The sequence below is a fragment of the Rousettus aegyptiacus genome, unplaced genomic scaffold (genome assembly GCF_014176215.1).
Source record: "Rousettus aegyptiacus isolate mRouAeg1 unplaced genomic scaffold, mRouAeg1.p scaffold_m13_p_9, whole genome shotgun sequence".
NCBI lineage: Eukaryota > Metazoa > Chordata > Mammalia > Chiroptera > Pteropodidae > Rousettus > Rousettus aegyptiacus.
Genome location: NW_023416312.1, coordinates 24,760,515 through 24,781,474, shown reverse-complemented (window position 1 = coordinate 24,781,474; position 20,960 = coordinate 24,760,515). Strand labels below are relative to the sequence as shown.

Here is a 20,960-nt window from a genome sequence, read left to right as displayed (position 1 = left end):
AGACAAATTAGCATATTCTTTATAATTTATATAGTATCAACTTTCAAAAACCATTTGCAGTGACTTACAAAATGAAGAAGGCAATGTTCTGTATTCACAGACAAAATACAAATTACCATTGTTTTCTCTTTGGAATTTGTATACTAGAGGCAGCAACTCTAAAAATTTATCAATTATCCAGATGAAGCAGCTTTGCTAAACCTCAGTGCAGAAGTCTGACACCACTTCCAGAGTTTCCATTTCCATACTTATTGTACATTTTCCTAGATTGAAGGCATTTGTAGAGAAGATGTATGTTTGCCTTCTGCTAGTCACTTGGAAATACCACCAATTAGAGACCACTTTAAATTCTCCATTTGAGGATTTCTTTGTATCACAACTATCATTTGAATTCAGACTACAAAACTATTTGAATACAAGCTTGTGGTTTAAATTTTCCAATATTTTTTCTCCCTCTACCAGGTGCCAAGGTTAAGGTATGCAGGGTTCCCTGCTGTCTTTTTCTGTATAGTAAGTTAATGTTTCTGCATTAACCCTTTGCGTCCCAGATATTAGGGTCCTCATATTGCGTGTATTTCTTCCTCAGTGGTACATAAAATGAATGGTGCATCTCACAGCTGATAACATCATATTTTCAATGAAATGTAGTGACGTGCCTAATGTCACAAGGCACTCTAGAAATCAAGAGACAGATGAAACCAAAGTTTTCTAACTCTAAATCTCACTCATTCTAAATGATCATGCTTCCTTCAATAGAAATTAAAATTTATAAAAAGTGTTTTAAAAGTTTCTCATTTTTAGACCCTTTAATTCAATTAATGGGTCACATATATAACCAAATATACATGTGGGTGTGTATGTGGGTATGTATATATAAATGAGAACATACAGGTATCATTATGTAAATCTAATTTTTTAAAAGTCAAATGCAAGACTCACATGAATTTCAAACTTCCAACCACTCACTGCCTCATCTGTAAGGATTTTAGTGAATGATATTGTCAACCCATCTCGAAAAAATCGCTGACATGCTTCACTTTTAACATCAAGGCCTAGAAAAGGGGAGAAAAATTAATGGAAACAAAATATACCTGTAGTTGTTTTATGATGTCCAATTATATAAAAAGTAAAAATTATAGACTATTCAGTGACAGTTAACAAATACAGACTAGCTTTGGGAAAAAAGTGTTTTTAACGTTGAGGCCAAAAAAGGTAACTGATTCAGAAATGAAAATAATTTTCAAAAAAATAATAATCTTCAATGAATTTTAAAGATATGGATCTGTATTAAGTACATTAAACCAAGTAATATAGAGATGAACTGAAAACATTTCAAATTATGACACTGCACTTTAAACACAAAATGGTTGCCAGTACCATGTGATAGGGATCTAAATATTTCACAGCTTTTTAGTGCCTGAAAGTAAACCTTAACCAGTGACATCTCATAACTATTTTCAAAATCTTATTTTGGTTGTAAATTATCTATTTCCCATCGATATCTTTATACTATTCAAGTGTTTTATCAAATAAGATAATTTGTCTTGTCTTAGTTATTAGTCTCTTTCACTCTCAGCATTTATGCTTCTTTACATCTTTAACTTCACCTGATTTCAGAAAGGCAATAATCATATGCCCCAAGCAAAATCTTAACTCTTGTTAACAAAATGAAAAGCTATTCAATTTGTATATAAACTACTGTTTGACTTTAATTACATAAGAGGTGACATTTAGACGCAGTACTATATTTAAGAAAAATATAAACTTTCCCTAAAATAAACCAGAATCCCAGAAAAAGAAATATAGGGATGAAGGAGATACACATCCAGTGAATGACAATATTGTACCTATCACTGTTAGGACCTAAAACATGCCTAGGACAGAGTCTTCAAATATTTGCTGAATTGATAAAGTAATATGTAAATGAACACAAGAAATTTTAGCCATGGAAAATAATTGAAGCCTGATAATGTATTCTCAGTTTTATTAGATTATATAAGGTACTAAAAATATTCATTTTTTAGGTGGTGACAGAAAGAAATCTAACTATGGGAGGTGAACACACAGTGTAAACATATATATGCCTTACTATTAAAGTGTACAACTGAAACTTACTGGATTTTGTTAACCAATGTCACCATAAAATAAATTAATAAATTAAAAATCAAACAAAAATTAATTTTTATAATAATCAATTTTCGATTGTGATAATGCCTGATACTTAGAACACATGCATGGCTATACTACGTCAGATACTGAAATGTCATTGCCATTTAATCTCCAATTCTTGAAAAATATAGAGAATATTACAATAGTAATCCTTTGTTAAGGAGAATTCGATTGCATCCTAAAGTAGACCAGTTTCGGAAAAAATGAATTCTAACATAAGCTTTAAATTCTAGACACAGAGCAAAAACACGATTCCTTTTTACTGATTAAAAAAAAAAAAAAAAAAAAGACTCCATCTTTCAAGTTATTTTCTTTTGAGAAAAATTAAACCTTTTTTTGTGTATTAAAAAACATAAGCTTTAAATATTCATACACACAAAATTTTATGTATTAACTTCAGAGTTCACAAATACCCCTGAAGGCTGTCCAAAAAATATGAACCCTTGCTTTAGGTATATACCATAAGTCACAGCAATAAATCTTAGATGTTCTAGTCTCGAAATATAAGTGTTTATAAGAGGAGAATAAAAGTCTTCGAAGATGAAGTAAAAGCATGTCTAGTAATACACTTACCTTTTTTACTAAGATCAATAGCAGCTTCTAAAAGTACTTCTAATTCCCCTTTCGGCAAAACTGGAACCACCCAACGAGGCCTAAGAGTTTTAAAAATATAAAAAGATGTTTACTGGTTGCACATGAAAAGAGGCACTAATAAATGAGTTACTAATTATAATAATTACTTATCTCACCATGAAAATATTAAATATTAAAATATTAAAACAAGGTTGGCAGAATAACTGCTTTGTCAGACTAAGTGTCATCTGTTGTCTCTACAATGTTTTTAAGGAACTGTCAAACAAAAGATATAGCTATGAGAGAGGAAATAAAAGAATATAAAATTACTGTAATAACCAAATATCGATTAAATGGATAACCAATTGTTAGAGTTCATAAAAAAGTGCTCTTTCAGGATTCAGGTTAGAGGAGACATGATAAACCACTCAGTTGTCTGTCTTCGATTTCCTCACAAAGAAAAAAATTAGGTGGCAAATGACTGATTTTTGCCTCAGTTCATAACAACTCACCAACTTTTTCTGAAGGTTAAGAATGGGTCTCCAAATCTCTATGCCTCCACAGGTACCCTCCTCCCTCAAACAAGGATATAAGAAGCACCCAGGTGGTGCTTTCTCTGGTCTCAGTGGCAGTCCCAACCATCTAGGAGTCCATTCTTTACCTACTCTTTCTTCCTCACCACCACCCAACTCACCCATGGCTACAGTAACTCCCATTCTGACAAAAAGTGCTCCATGACCACATAATCTATTAGAAACAAATGTATACCACCTTTGTCATTGTTTTTATTTACATAAAAAATATCATTTATATTTCTCTTCCTGAGGATTTGCTAATATGCAACTTTGTCCTTGAGTCTGCATAAAAAGTGTACTTAGTAAGTACACTTATTAAGAATCACCAGAAAAATATAGAAAAGCAACAGAATAACCTTTTGCTATGATGTTTCTGCTACAGAGAATGGTCAGGGACATTATTTTGTTTGACTATAACTTACTGTATACCATTACTACAGGCATCTGCTAGAATCACATTTCATGTGGTTTTTCAAATATATCATTAAAAACAATGAGTTACATACATATTAATAGGAAAACTATTCAAGATGAAGTGAGGAAAGCAAGTTACAAAATGACATTATAGTAAGAATCCCATATTTGTAGAAAAATCAATACGCACGATAGTAAATCCAAAGATAATCCGGAAGACTATAATCCTGTTGGCGATTTTGGTTGGGGTGTGTGTGTGTGTAAGGAAAAATTACAGAAGACTTTCTCAACATAATATTTGTTTAATAACACATAAATTATCATCAGAATTTAAAAATGCAAAGGGTTTCTACACCCCTGCCATTATATACATAATACTGTTCACTGATTTTTAAAAGGTGACGACGACAACAAAAAATACTTAGTAAGGCAAGTACCTTAAGCCTGTTTTCTTTATTTTCCTTTTTGGGGGTTGGGGGTCGTGTCACACCTTCTTAGCACTCTCTTGTTAAGCCCATGGTCTGGTGAGACCAAAGCCATGAGGGGTTCCCCAACAGTTTCTTTCCCTTATCTCATTTTCTTCCCTAGCATACAATTTCATTCTCTCAGTCTTCTCCCAACTAATGGGGCTGGAGGGGTCGGCTATGTTTGTATTACAAGTATGAAAATTTATTCTCTGAACTGCCCCAAGATGAAGATCAAGAGAAACAAAATAGGTGAGATGGTTAAATGCCTCAGACTAGTCAAGAGTTCACAAGGGGCAGGCTCTGAGAAACTCGATCTATTATGACCTGCTTTACCCTAGGGCCAAGCAAAAATTATCTAAGTCATCCAGCAATCTTAACAACCAACGTACCAATAAGAAGAAAATCTCCATAAACTCTCAAAAAGGTGTATCACACATATGGTTCCAATTCAGAAACATACCAGCTAGGTTATCAACATTAATCTGAAAACTTCATTGACATTATTACTCCCTTTCATTTTTAGAATCCAGTAAGAAGCATGGGTTACAAATACTTGACAATGACTAAGGTGCTAAGGCTGTTTAATGAGGCAGTGTGATTACTGTGATATTCCTGTACAGTCTTTCTCTTTTTCTTATCTACTATTCACTATGCTGAGAAACTTAGTTACTTCTATGTACTACCCACATTAATAAAATCTACTCACCTATTGATCATATCATCCAACTTTGCCAGGTCAGTATGTGGAAATGCAGGTTCCTCATCTTCAAGCTGTGGTGGAGCATCACCTTGACCTTGTTCATCTGGGGGAGTTGCCGGGGAATTTTCGTTGGAAGAATCAGGCGATGAAGTCTTAATTAAAAATTAAATATCCCAGATTTAGGTTTCTATAACATATGTACAACATCTAATAATTCGACCAACACAGATTAAAGGAAAATAATGTAAAATTTTTAAAGAAGATTTGATCACTGTAAGCTTATGTATTTCAGGCAATCTCTGCGCCACTAGGCTTTAAAATAATTTCATTTAAAAGCCTAAGGAAGTATTCTGCCATTTAATAATTAAAAAAAAAATGAGACAATAAGTAATTAGCCCACAGTCACACACCTCTGACTGTGGTCAGGATTTGAATTCAGGTCTAATTCTAAAGTTTGTGTTCTTAAGTACAATGTATACCACTTCTCTGCTTACATTTCCCATCTTATAAGCTCTGTCATGATAGAAATTATTACACAAATAGGAAACCACATTTTGCATATTAAGGAGTTTCTGGCTTGTAGCTTCTATTTTTTTTAATTTGAAGGGGAAAATTATTTTATTCTGCAATTTCCTTAGTCTTAAACCATTATCTAATTATTAAAATTTCATGATTATGGTTTCTAAATAAGTCACGTTATTTTCAACTAATATGGTTAATTTTATTTTGTCATTCCTCCTCTTTAGCAAGTCTTTCTCTTTTCCCCCTACTTTAGCTGTGCATATTTACACTAAAATATGCTACCTTTTTATGATGTTTAATTCTTAATTTAGAAAGATGGTGTTTTCACACTTTCAAATTAAAACCAATCTAAATTTTAAGCTGATTTTTATTTATCTGTTCTTGAATTTTCTATCTATTGTAGGTCAATGGCCCTTTGAAAGAGGGCCCCTCTCATCATTTTAGTACCTATTGAATAATTGTATAAGCAAATGCTTGTACTGAAGAGAGTTGGATATACCACTGTTCTACTTACAAAGTTTATATACGAACCCATAATTTGCAACTAAATGGTGAACTTATATATTTAAGATGGTGAACACTGTGCATACGCTACAGAGCTAGATTCAAGGTAAAAGAATCTATAGTACAGAATTCAAGTGTTAGAAGCTTGACAGAAACATCTGCATTTGAAATATGTAACTTAGGAAGTCAGCTTTATTAACTTTTTAAAAGCCCTCTTTCCCTTGGTATGACAAGTATTATATATATGTTCATAGACAATTGTAAAGATAAAAATAACAATTAAAACACCTGTAATACCGCATTAACAGATAAGTACCAATAAAATTTTACATTATTTCCTTGCAATATTTGTTCTGTGAGCTCCCCCCAAAACCCAGTCTCTCTCTCTCTCTGCGTACACACACACACACACACACACACACACACACACACACACACACACACGTGTATATATGTGTGTGTGTGCGTATAAATGTGTATATGTATATATATTTCGACAAAATTATGATTGTACCTGCTTAAGCCTGTGTCCTTTTCCATTCATCACTGAGTATTTTCCCACCTACCTCTTCTTTCTCACCAGAATCTTTTATAAAAATCAAGCAACATTTAGTATTCTGCAGTATTTAATGCTAACGTGAACAGAGCTGCAATAAATCTTTTTATATATAAATCTTTGTGTTGAACTTCAATTTTTCCTTAGGATAGGATGCTGGAAATAGAATTACTACAACAGTATGAACTACTTCTTTTAGTGCTACTGATATACACATAATTATAAATTCCATTTCAGAAAGTTTGCATCATCCTAGTAATAGTACCCAAGAATATTCACCCATAGTACCTTTGCCAGGGCCTTTTCATATATTATTGAGTTTTACTATATACTAAGAGCCTAAAATTCCCGCCTGTGGGAACACCCTTTTAAAAAATATTATATGTTAAGTTAAAAAAAAAAAAAAAAACCTGAATTTTAGAAATTCCTCTTGCACCAATATGTAAAAAGTATATTCCAAAAGAAAGCCAAAAGTTGGGCAGTAATTAATGTTATGGTTGCCTCTTCTTGGTTCAACAGTGTCAAATCTTGTGAAACACTAAAATTCTAACATTAAAGAGTAGAGAATAAGAAAATGAAAATGTGAGAGACTACAGATAACACAGATATAAATCAGAAAAAAAGAGAGCAAATACTGGAACTTTACTAGCTCCTGGTTTAAATATAGAAATTTTTGGCATCTAACCTTTTGACTATGTTTAAAGAAACCCGAATACTGGCTAACCGATTTATGACACAAGAAAGACAACTCCTGATGCTCAAGATCTGTGACTTTTATGTCTTAAAAGCAGGAACTGAAAGAAATAGAAAGTCAACATATATTTATGAAAAAAAAAAAACTTTAAAAATCTGACTTGCTCACTTCTCTAAAATAGCAGAGGGAGAGAAAGAAAGGGAGGAAGAACATGCTCAAAGCTCTTTTCTATCACTTGTAACAGAGAGATTATCTAATCTATTATAGCTGAACAATTAAGAACTTATCCCCAAGTGACAGATATTAAGTGTATATCTTACAATAACAATACTTTTGCCTAAAAACTTGTCCATGTAGAATTCTACATAAGCATGTACCAATTGTAAGCAGCATGTTTGTGATTCACGTGCTTATCACAAGTTTTAATATGTTTGTCTCATTCAGTTTAATATTTCCCAATTTAAAATTGTATACATTAGAAAAGGCTGAAAACCAATTATCTAAACTCCCACTACAAGAAATGAGAAAAAGAACAGTAATCTAAATACAAAAGAAGTAAAAGGAACAAAAATCTAAGGGTAAAAACATATAAGTAGGGAGGGGGAAGAGAATTAAAGCCAAAAATTAGTTTGAGGGAAAGTTTAATGAACTTGATAAATCCCTAAGAAAGAGTGATCAGAACAGAGAATGAAAATTAGCAGTATCAGAAATTAAAAAGCAGATATTACCACAGACCCTGACGTTCAAAATGGACGAATTCCTTAAAGACACCAAAAAACAAACGAACAAACAAAAAATCCAGATTTACCAAAGACAGACACAAAGACACACCCAGAAAATTCCCCTATTAAAAATCAAGTTGAATCTTGCAATCGAACCCTTTCCGCAAATAAAACCCCAGGCCAGATGGTGTTGCACCAGTAAAATCTTCCAAATGATTAATGAAGAAATAACAGAAATCTTACACAAATTCATCCAGAAAATATAAAAAGAATACCACCCTATGAGTTTGGAGAACAGCGTAAAATCTTGATACCAAAATCTATTTCTAGCTCTTTGCAAACATTATTTCACTTGATCCTCTTAACAACTTTATCAAGTTGTTATATTCTTATTACCTCCATTTTACAGATTAAAAGCTAAGGCTTAGAGGTTTTACATAATTAACTGAGTCATAAAGCTAGTATGGTGAAAAGCTTAAATTTGAACACAAGCAACATGACTTGAATCCCTTCCCTTAACCATAAGGTTCCAGAATTGACACAGGGATTAAATACTTAATTTTAATGATGACTGAGAGTATAAAACACCAGAAAAAGATGGGCCACATACTCAAGTGTCACTATCTCCAATACTTGAGCTTTCTTATTACTGTGTAAGACAGTAACATATCTACTTTTCTAAAATAAGTTTTATGGTTATTTCACAAATTATTTGGAACATGCTCCATTATTTAAGTATTCTACAGTATAGTGGTCCCCAACTTTTTGGCACCAGGGACCAGTGCTCCTATGATAATCTAATGCCTGACGATCTAAGGTAGAGCTGAGGCGATGATGCTAGCACTGGGGAGAAGCTACAAATACAGATGAAGCTTTGCTTGGCTCACCTGCCCGCTGCTCACCTCCTGCTGTGTGACCCGGTTGCTACCACGGACCTATACCAGTCTGCAGCCCGGGAGTTGGGGATCCCTGCCATGCTTTAAGTAATATCTTAAACATCCTACCTGATTCTGTTGAGGAGGGGGCTGAGACTGTCCATCAGGAGCCTGGCCCTGGTTGTCATTCCCTCCTACTGGAGAGCCACGAGTCGTGGCTGTCATACTCGACACAGGGCAGATCTTTGCAATTTTGTCTGCTTATGTAGTTGTCTTGAGGAAGGAAATTATAGTCCACTTATAGAAGATGAAGTACCAGCATTTGTCAGTCTTAAAAAGCTCCAATTCAAGAATAAACCATCTTGCAGAGACCATTGCATAACCTACAAGTAGAAGAAAAAAGTACATTTGTTTTAGATATAAAAACACGAATTAAGGAACTGTTCAAATTTAAACTAGTGAATCTTAGGAGAAGATGGCTATATAAATGAGATGGCAAAGTGAAAAGCTAAAGTTTCATTAATACTATACTCAACTTAATAAACTAAATATAATAATGGTACATCACCTGTTATATCAAGAAGACATACAGTCTTATATTTTTGTTTACTCCTGGGATTCCAAAAACATCACACCAAGGTACTTAGTTGCCATTTTAATTCAATTATGGAATGGCAGAAACAAACAAAACCTGTCTTCAATTTGCTAACACCTTAAATACACTGTAAAAAAATGTGTATACTCAAGACATAAACCAAGGTAATAAAATCTGATTTTAAAGACATGTTAGGAAGGAGTGTACAACTAACATTCATCATTGGTACCAGGGCATTATAAATGGTTTTTACACAAGCTTACAAGTGGTTTTAGCAGAAACTTTAAACTTTGGGGAAGTTTTTCTTTGGAGAGGGTTCAAACTATATACCACTACTACTCTAATACAACCAAATTTGTAAAGTGACCCTAAGTTCACTTTTGGCAAGGTTTTGGCCACAGGCACTTCAATAGCAATAACAAGGCTATATACAGATCCCAACTGTTTAACAATGGAATTCTTTGCTACCTGACAAAGGAATATAGGGGAATGACACCAAACCCTCAATTCTATATTCATTAGACCAATGGGTCTCATTCTTAGCTGCACAGTAAAATCATCTGAGGTGCTTTAAAACACACTGATGTCCAAACCCCATTCCCGACTAAATGAATTACAATATATGTGAGTGAAACCTAAGTCTCAGTACTTTTCAAAAATCTTCCCTACTGTGATTGATTCTAATGTTCCATGAGATTGAGAACTTTAGCTCGCTGGTTATATGTATCTATATGTATGTATTTTGTTATAAGTAAGGTAAACACACTTGCCATTTACTTCAGAACAGTCCAACATCACCTCAAATTTAAATATAATCACTTAACCCAGAAATGGGGTTCTAACGATATTTTGTTTCACTTGTCATTGGCATAACAAATAGTTTAAGACTGATAATATCAAATACTGATGAGGTTAAAAACAGACAGAAGTAAGCATAATATGTTCCCAAGAGTAGGACAAGTTGGGGAGAGCGAACCCCGAGGCACACCAAAATTAAAGTGGTATTTTAAAGGTACATCTTTACAGTTTACACAGAATTTGTGGTATTTCTATATATCAGAAAACCAAGGCTCTAAGAAATGATTTGACCAAAGCACAGGTAGAAAGTTAACAACTCTAGAATTAATTCTATCACCTTGTCCACTAAACCAGTAGGTATCTCTCAGTCTTTCCAGGAAACAACCCAAGGGCAAATAAATAAAGGAAACACAGTATATACATACAATAGAATATTATTTAGCATTAAAAAGGAAATTCTAGCATATGCTACAACATGGATAAACCTTGAGGACATTATGCTAAGTGAAATAAACCAGTGTCAAAGAGATATTCTATGATTCCACTTAATGAAGTACCTATAAATAAAGACAAAGTAAAAAGGTGGTTACCTGGGGTTGGGGGAAAGTGGGGAATGGGGGAATTATTGTTTAAGGGGTACAGTTTCAGTTTGGGAAGATGAAAAAGTTCTGGAAATGGATGGTGGTGTGGTTGTGCAACTGTGAATGTACTTAATGCCACGGTAACGATACACTTAATGGTAAATTTTGGTATATTTTCCCATGATAAAATCTATCAATCTATATACAGATAGGTATATATAGTAAGAACAGTGACTGTTCTCTTGCTTTGCAGTACTTTAATGTTTCAAGATCATTTGAGTTAAAATATTTTAAAATTAGATTTGTTGTTTTGTTTGTTTATGCTCAACATTCTTCCATTTATATGTATTCCAGAAACCTCCATCTATAGACAAATCAAAAGTCAAGGGATAAATTATTCTAGACAAAAGTATTCTGCAGATAACTAAGGGACTAGCCCTTTAAACAAAATAACTTTCAGGTACATGTAAAGGTGGCAGTGTGTAACCCCTCATCTAAACAAAATACCTTCCTTTCAAACTACAGATTGCCTTTAAAACACACACAACATTTTTCCACATTCAAACTTAGCATCTCAACATCATCCAAGATGGGAAAAACCATCTGCTTTACCTGAATAAAGGTTGGCATTATGTTCTTTTAAATAACTTAAGTATACACTAAAAGCAGCAAACCATTTATACTTATTTTAAACTTTGCAGAACTGAATTTCTCTAGCAGCTTTCAAGTGGGAGGTTCTTAATACTAGAGAAAACCTCAGGATAAAGAATGGTCTTTCTCTACCCAGTCATTATTCCCATCTCTGTTCAACTGTTCCCTATATTCTAGAATCTCTTTTAATACAACACACTGAAACCCTCTACAATTCTGTATATATGATACTAGTATACTTACAGTTGCCTCTCTTTGTAAATTTTCTTCTTTTGATAAAAAAAAATATGTTTAAATAAAAACTCAAAGCTGAATCAAGAAATATGTACTGAGCATCTACAATGGGCCACATTTTAAGCATAAGGGAATATGACAGTGCACAGCAGGCACATCTCCCTGCTCTTAAGAAACTAACATTACAGATTAAGGATAGAGACAATAAGCAATTGACAGCAAGTCCAACACTCCCAACAAATTATTTCTTTTACTGGACATCAAAATGAGTTGAGTTTCTTAGAAAAGAATTTGATAGATATCATCCTTAAAATCATCTACGGAAATTAACTTGTGAATTTTACCTATTCTGGTTTTACATACTAAAATCAAAAGGCAAAATTACTGATTTTTCTTCCCTTTTATTAAGGCACTTTCTGTCTCACACCCATTAACCTTTGTTTTCCCCTTCTTAAACTACTTGACTCTCCAGAGGTGAGAGGACCAAGCTGTGAAATACAAGCTGTGCTTAATCTTTACCAGACACTAGATTACTACTTCTCTAATGACAAAATTAAAACTTTGATTATAACTTAGACAATTATTTTATAATTAATAAACTAGCAGATATAACTTAAATTATGCTGATTTAAAATTTTAATGTGAAATGTATAAAGATTCCACCTTTATTGTAATCCAATATGAAGCATCTTTTTAAGTACTAAGCTTCATTTCAAAATAACTACCATTTGGAAATGAAAATATTTTTAAGCCACTAATACTTAGACATTTTTGAATTTTAAATTGTAATTTCTATTGCTGTGACAGATTCATATGCTAAAAAGGCAAAGTTTTTATGCATTATTGTACAAAAGGAAAGTATCTTATCCTACGTGATAGTTTTTCTGTCACAACATGAGAAATGACACATCCAAAGTATTGCAGGTTTGACACACTTCCATGGACACAGAAAAACTGCTCAAACTCCAAAACTGCACGAAGCGGAACACAAAAATAACAATAAATAGTTATGCACAGACATTTTGCTTGGTATCTGGACTTCTAGGTTTCTTTTTTCTAATCCCTTCTAAGAAAACACATTGAAATATGAGGGGGAAATAATTACCGGGGAATAATCTTGACTCTAAATTTCAGATAACCTCATTTGCAAACATTGCTATTGTATGTGTTTTAACTATTTAACAATTTATTTTTACTTGTGACACACCTCACAATCAATTATATTCAGAGACTACGATCCATAACCACTCTAGCATGGCAAAATAGGTTTCAGTATTTATACTCTTCAAAAAATTGTGTAGACTTGCTGGTCCATTTCATTCAGTTTCTCTGTGGCTCTACAATTCTGCATGAAATTACAACGTGTGGAGTTTTTCCCCCACACCAAGCAAATTCTCTGCAACACCAGTTGAGTTTCCTACAATTCAACTCAATTCTGACACTATCTGCTTGGATGGAGATAGCATCAGATCCCACAGGTTAAGGGCTCAGTCCCACAAGACTGTCACCTGTGCTTCTGACTAGCTATAGATTGGAGGTTTCAAGGACTCTGACTTGGGTTTAATTTGCTAGAACGAGTCACAAAACTTAGAAACGTTGACTTACTAGATCATTAGTTTATTATAAAAGGATATAGCTCAGGAACAGCCAAATGGAAGAGATGCATAGGGCAAGATATGGGGAAAAGGCAAGGAACTTCCAAGCCCTCTCCAAGAGGGCCACTCTCCCCAAATCTCCATGTGTTCACCATCCTGAAAGCTATCTCAACTCTATCCTTTTGGGTTTTTATAGAGGCTTCATTACATACACACAACTAATTGGATCATAAGTCACTGACAATTTAACTTAATTTCCAGCCCCCTCTCCCCTCCCCAGAGGAGGCAAGAGGTGAGGGAGGGGCGGGACTGAAAGAACCAACCCTCCAATCCCATGGTCAGTTTCCCATCCTTAACCTCCCATTTCACTCATTAACATAACAAAAGACATCTTCAAGGCTCTCCACACTTGGAAAGATTGCAAGGGTTTTAAAAGCTGTGGCAGGAACTAGGTTTAAGAACAAATATATTCGTATTACAAATCACAGCATCACAGGCTCCTTTCCAGTTCCATCTTAATTTATACATTACTCTAGAAAAGTTATGAGTGCTTATGTATCAGGCACAATAGTAGGTGCTTTATTTGTATAACTTCATTTAATCATTACAATACCTATCCCATATGACTATCAGTACAATTTAACAGAGGCTAAAAGATCAAGTACATGAGCCTGTCGAAGATGGCAGGTGGCCTCTGTTAGACTCCAAAGCTGTTGTTGACTCTCCCATTATACCCATGAAGATTCACCATAGCTCCCAAGATAATGACCTTCTCTCTAAATTCAAAGGGGAAGAATTAATTAAGAGGGAAAAAATGGGGGACAAAGATTAAGATACTGTTCTTTCTCTTAAAAGCATGCTTACTGTCAAGCTTGCAACCATCCCTTCAATCATGTTTCACCTTTTCACATTAGAAATGATCAGAGTCTTATTAATATGCAAACCATATCATGTCATAGCCCTGCTTAAAAATCTTCAAAGACCAGGATAAAGACCAAAATACTTCTCTAATGGTCTAAAACCCCTCAAACACCCAACTCCAGTTTCAATTTGCAACTACCCCACTTGTTTTAAGTCTTGTTCAACTTGTTTTCTCCTTGTTCCTTCAAAATGTACTCCCCCCTTCATGCTGCTTTCCTCTGGGGCCTCTGCACAAGCAATCTTAGTTTTGCCCACACTGATTCATCAGTTCTCAAATCTGACAGAATCCATTGAATACAGCGGGTCCTCGAATAACCTCACCATCATTTCCTTTTAACATTGATGATGATATAAACTCTTCTTTATGTCAATTAGCCTATGGTAAAACTGAGATTCATTATATATCATTTCACTTAAAGTCACAGAACCTAGCAAAGACGTTAAGTGAGGACTTATTGTACGTACTTCTGGGGCTCTCAGAGCCAGCTGTACCTTTCTTTCATAGCATCTGTTTGATGCTCTCTCTGCCTACCAAAATTAAAGCTCTGTAAGGACAGAAGCTGCATGAACTCTCTTCATCACTGAATCCCAAGGATTCACTGGCACACAAAAAATAGGTGCTCTAAACTAAAATGGGGGAGGGGGACAGGAAGAGTAGTAAAAACAAAGTCACACCCTCTCCCTTCTCATCTCCAACAATTCCTCTTTTATGATGTGTCCAATGTTATCTTTTCCACTCCCACTCCTACACTCTAGGCTAGACTCCAATTTTAAACATCCTGGCTGGTCTCCACACTACCAATCTCTTTAGTAGGTTAATACTAAATTAATCTCCCCACACTGTCAATCTCTGAAACAGTTACTAGCTTACTCCTCTCCACCTTTTACATAAGAACTATTATTCAAGGTCAGTCACAATCAGCCCTAACTTATTTTTCTAATGTCACCTCTCAACCCCTTCCTCAATTTCAATACTATCAGAGCCAGGCTAACATACCTCAAATTTTAAATAAAAATTTTCTTATTAATAGTGATTAAAATAGCTAACATTTGAGTGTTTTTGTCAGGCACTATTCCAAGTAAATTATATGTATAAATTTATTTAATCCTCAGAAAAAGCCTATTGTTAGGCCACTTGGCAGTAAAGAAACTGGGGCAGAGTGAATAAACAAAGTGGAAGAGTCGGGATTCTAATCTAGGCAGTACTAGGCTCCAGGGGTCTACAGTTTTAACCACCATCCCATACATTAATAATGCTGGAAAATAAGGAAAAAATTACCATTAATCTCACCATATCTCCACTTCCAAGATATATTCTATCGTTTTTAAAGCAGAAACATATTTTATGAAACTGGACTTTTCAGTTAATTTTCATTTTCCCATGTTAAGTATTCTGTGTCATCATTAATGGCTACAATCCAGACTTTTCTTCTGAAACACAAGAGTTGTATTCCTAAGAAATACGCATAATCCAAAACCATGTTATAAAAACTATTATTCGGTGATGAGATGAGATTTTGCATTACGGAGTTTGAAATGAAGCAAATTATTTTCAATAGCTGAGTCCACTGCTCTAAACCTAAATATTCCTAAACGATGTTAAAATGTAACCTTTTGCTCAAGAGTAACGGCCTATCTACTCTTAGTTCCCATTATCATTAGCACAAAACTCATCATTGTTATTAAATATTATGATAAATGAACCAAAACCAGTCAAGGCAGCTATATTAAGTACAGCTCCCCTTCCCCAGTGTGATGCTAGTTCACAACCAAACACTAACGGGCTAATGCAAATGAAGGTATTTAATTAATCTTTGTTAAATTCAAATATTATTACTTGAGCAAAATGTTCATTATTCTATTATCGCCACTATTAAATATCCCCTCTAATTTGTCACTACATCAGTATTTATAGCCATTGTTACTTCCTATAGATAACTTCCCTACAAGTTGCCACAACACACTACATACTGCATTCTAAATTCTTTGTGACAGCAGAAATTTATTCATTTAGGAATGCTTGGTAAACACTCTTATTCAAAATTCCTCTATACTAAGTGTCTGTCAAGTTGTAGGTACACAATTAAGATATTAGAAGCTTTTGTATATCCATATAAAATAAATTCCAGCACCCTTTCCAAGACATTATCAACCATGAACTTTTAAGTGGCTGTAGGCAATGAGTAATTTTAAGTTAAAAATGACTTCTAGAATGATGGCATTAGAAGCTCTGTGAACACTCTCCAAAATGAAACAACCGTTAACTGGTGAAAATTATTTTTAAAAATGCAGTCTTTAAAACATTTAAAAAACGTTTTAAACAAAGTGCACTAAGGGTATTCAGTAAATGAAGAAACACTCATTCAAGAATAGCTACTATACCTCAGTAAGAACAGAGTCTGTGGCATTCCAAGCCAGCTCCGCAGGACAGATATTCCATTCCGGGTTGGGTCAGCCATAAACACAGGACCCTCTCCCCCCAAGCTCCTAGTCAAGGTTATTTCTCCAAGAGGAGAAGGCGGCTAGCTTATTGCATTATCCCCAAGTTTGAGAGTTGCAGAGAATCTACTACTGCACGCAAGTGTAGCTGAGAGGTCTGGGGTCTTTTCTTCTATCCAGGCCCTAACTATAGAGCAGAAGCTGGACCCAAGTTCAGTAGGGAAGAATAATGCAGTCCTATGACCTTTGCTCTATCTCACTCATAGGGCCAAGGTTCCACGCTAGGAGACAAGCTAAGACCAGAGACTGCAGCTCCCACCCAGCACTCTGCTCAAGTGTACACCTGAAACTTACTGGATTTCGTTAACCCTGGTCACACACACCCCGCCCCCCAAAAAAGAAAAGAAAAGACGCCTAGAGAAGTAGATCATTGATTGTTCCACCTCAGCACTCAATCAATGGCGTAAAGGTTTTGCTCAGGGTGGGTAAGTCCTCTCAAAGTGAACTGACTTATTTGAAAACAGTACAGGGAAGTTCGAACCTGAGGGTGCATTAGAAAACAATGGCGACATAGGCAATAAGCAATGAAGAGGCTGGCTGTCCCATGAGAGCAACAAGCTAAACTTTAAACCAGCTAGCAGAACCATGTAAAGAGACAGCTAAGAACCCCACACCGGAGTCAGAACAAAGCTCAGAGACTGACCTCAAAGATTACCCCCTGGAAAGCAGAAAAAAAATGAACTAAAACAGACTGAGGAGCAATTAAATCCCAGGGCTTCACCTAAAACCACAGAGCAACCAGCCAACAATTAGTGGAGACTAGCATTTCCATGTGATCCCAACAGAGGCTGACAGCTTAATAGTTATCACCAAAAAACATACAAAGAAAGTCTTGCTATAAAACCACTGTCATCCCATGATGACTGTGTGCATAACCAAGACTGTGGCCCCTCTGAAAAGCAAAATCATGGAGAAAATAGACTTTATTAAAGTAGTCCATCCAGTCATTAGACAAATAATCAAGCAAGTAACAAGGAGCCCTGGGGATGAGTAATAGAGTAATCAGTACTCAAAGTTGCTAAATTATATGAAAGGTCCAGTTTTCACCCCAAAATGTTACAAGATGGGGGGACAAGCCAGGAAATTGAAGTGTATACACAGGAGGAAAAAAAGCAAGCAAAAGAAACCATCTTTGAGAGGGTCCACATGTCAGACAGAGTTAAAAACAGCTATTATGGGTATGTTCAAAGAACTAAAAACAACTATGCTTAAAAGAAGGAAAATACAACACCAAAGTTTAAACAGACTATCAAATACTGTAGCTGAAATGAAAAATTCACTGAAGTGATTCAACAGATGATATAAGCTTTGAGAACAACTAATCAACAAACTAAAAGATGAACAGATTAAGCAATTTGAAGAACAGAGAGGTAAAAAAATGAGAATTTCAGAAAACATGGGACATGATTAAGCAAACCGTCCGCCATCATATACATAATTAAGTGGCAGAAAAACAAAAAAATAAAAAAATAAAACAAAAAATACATTTCAAGAAACTATGGCCCAAATTCCAAATTCAAAGAAAAAACATTAATCTGCATATCCAAGAGTCTCAATGAACTCAAAGCAGGATAAATACAAACAGACCAGAATGAGAAACATCTTAATCAAAATGTCAAAAGCAAATAAAATAAAATAAATATATAATATAAAAGCAAATACAAAGAGAATCTTGAAAGCATTCTCCAGGACAGACCACATGCTAGGCTGTAAATTAAGTCTCAATAAATTCAAAGGCTTGAAAGTGATGTCTTTGAACACAGTGGAATAAAATAACAATTCAACTGAAGGAAATTTTCGAACTTCATAAATACATGGAAATTAAATAACTTATTTTGGCACAGTAATCATATTCAAACCACTTACTAGTTTCTCAGTTGGTTTTCTTGATATAAAATCATGCCATCCACAAATAAAAATTCGGAATTGTCCTTAACGACAAACTAAACCTAAGGCAAGATCATGGGCCTGAAATACACTATAACACTTTTTCTTTTTTATAAATGTGTATGTAAAATACAAGTTTAGGTACACAAAAATGTTTAAAATAGCACATCTATGTACTCGGCTCCATAGCACTTACTTTAAGAAATAAAACATTACAAAAGCTCTCACAAAACACCACCTTTTAATTTATCCAGCCAATGCAAACAGGCATCCAAACAAATACATCTGAAACATCAAATGAAAACTTAGCCTTAAAACATCAATACTCAGTAAATACAATCTAGATTTATTTCAAATCAACAATATGAAGAGATGGGGAGAAAGGAGAGAAATTAAGAGAACAGTATGGAATGAATAAAAGCAGAAAAAGGACCAAAAAGGAAGTGAGAAACAATTGGTTAGGGGCGACACATAAATAACAGTTAACATTTATTGAGTACTTACCATGTGCCAGGTATCATTTAAAGCATTTTGACTTATTAACTTATTACTCATAATAATCCTAGGAGGTAAATATTCATTATCACAATTTTACAGATTGGAAATACTGAGGTACATAAGAGGTAATCTGACTAGGACAAAATAGCTAACAGGGGACAAAGCTAGCTAATCTAGATTCTAAATCTAGATACCTTGGTACCAACAGCTCTGCTCACCCCTTGTCATACTCTATCACTATTTTTGTTCATTTCGGTGCTATAGAAGGAGAAACCAAAAGGGGAGAAACTGAATGACTTTATCAAGTCTATTAGGTGTGCCAATCAACCACTCTTAAAGGCCTCATAAAATTATTTTGCCAGAAGCACTGTGGCATAAAGCAAGTTTTTTACCAAGAAATACATGTATTTAAATTTCTACTCTGGTACTTGCTGTGTGTAATCTCATGTCAAGATCTCAAACCTATTTGAGACTCAGTTTCCTCATTGAGGATACAAGGCTATGGCTGTGATGGTTAAATGAGGTAACAATTATCCTAAAATGCCAACAGGTATCCAGTTAAGTATTAGTTCTCCTTTCTTTCAAATAACATTCCACTGGAGGGGAGACACTTTAAAGATAACCATCTGTAATTTTGTACTGAGCATAGAACATGATATAGGTTTTGGAGTGAAAAATACTTGGTCAGTATTAAGTCTGTTCTGCTACATAACATGTAGTTTTGTATTGGGATTTAGCTACATCACTCTGTATACATGGTGTGCTGTGACATCATTTCTCCCTGGCATCAATGCATCGTTTACATGTTAAGTCTGCTTCTGTTCTCATTATCCCACAAATCAAATGGTACAACTGAACACCAAACATTAAAAATGCAAAGCTAACTAATATAAATACTAAAATGACGTAGCAGTTCTAATGAAGCAATCAACTGGGTCAAAATACATGTACTAGTGTTTAAGACTATCATAATAATAATAATAATAATAATAATAATAATAAACTTGTTTTAAAAATAAAATACTTGCTTTAACCTGAGCATTAAGGGCACCAAAAGATATTTGGAAGGCTATAATCTTGCAGGGAATGGAAGATTGCTCAAACACTATTAAGATTTGGAAATTAACTGCTCCAAATGTACGAATTTGTAATCTCCCCTTGAATGTTTCCTGTTACAACACTGTGAAACCCAAGAAGATTTTGCTTCTACTGAGTCAAAGTCCATTTCCCTTGTCACTGATACCTACTGGTCATAGTTCTGCCCATTGAAACAACTTCCTACACTATAATTCTTCAAAACACTGAGATTTATAGTGTACATATTCCCAGATTGCTTTTTAGAGAAAGACAGACCTTTACTTAGGTATTCCTTTACTAAATCCATACAAAGAATGTGAAGACCCAATAAATTCCAGCCCCTAAACAAATTAACCCATTGAGTAATGTTGACTTAAAATATCAGACACAAACACATACATGTCACAGAAAGTATACTTACTTATGAGTCTACTCTGTTAAGTGATAGGTTAACACTCAGTTACCTATTAACAGCTAACCATTCTTTATCACAATTAGTTAACTCTTTTAGAAATCAATAATCCAATCATGAAATGCTGATCCCATCCAATGAAAATAAAGTCCTCATTTCACTTAACTCTTTCAGCAAGGAAGACATATTATCAATAATCACCAATTTAAATGTGCATCCAGTGGTATACTTTTTTATGATTTTTCCGTTAGACTAAGTCAAAAATGTAAAGATCCTTGGACTTTGAGTGGTAAACACACAACTGAATATACAGATGTAAAATGATAATGTACACCTGAAAATTATGATTGTATTAACCAATGCTACTCTAATAAACTTAATTTTAAAAAAAAATGTAAAGAACTTGAAAAGGAAACCAAAGATTTGGAAATTCCTTGGGGG

At 34.4% G+C, this 20,960-nt stretch overlaps 1 protein-coding gene across 5 annotated transcripts in view; it reads right to left on the bottom strand.

The window, feature by feature from the left end:
- USP9X (ubiquitin specific peptidase 9 X-linked) overlaps window positions 1–20,960 on the bottom strand; it is a 119,584-nt gene that overhangs the window by 77,752 nt on the left and 20,872 nt on the right. For all 5 annotated transcript variants that reach the window (XM_036227205.1, XM_016156567.2, XM_016156566.2 and 2 more), the window contains 4 exons: window positions 8,901–9,154; window positions 4,905–5,050; window positions 2,743–2,822; window positions 940–1,052 (listed from right to left, as the gene is read on the bottom strand). In XM_036227205.1, coding sequence (XP_036083098.1) covers window positions 940–1,052; window positions 2,743–2,822; window positions 4,905–5,050; window positions 8,901–8,996 — 435 coding nt within the window. In that variant the 5' untranslated portion in view covers window positions 8,997–9,154. The remainder of the gene's footprint in view (window positions 1–939; window positions 1,053–2,742; window positions 2,823–4,904; window positions 5,051–8,900; window positions 9,155–20,960) is intronic.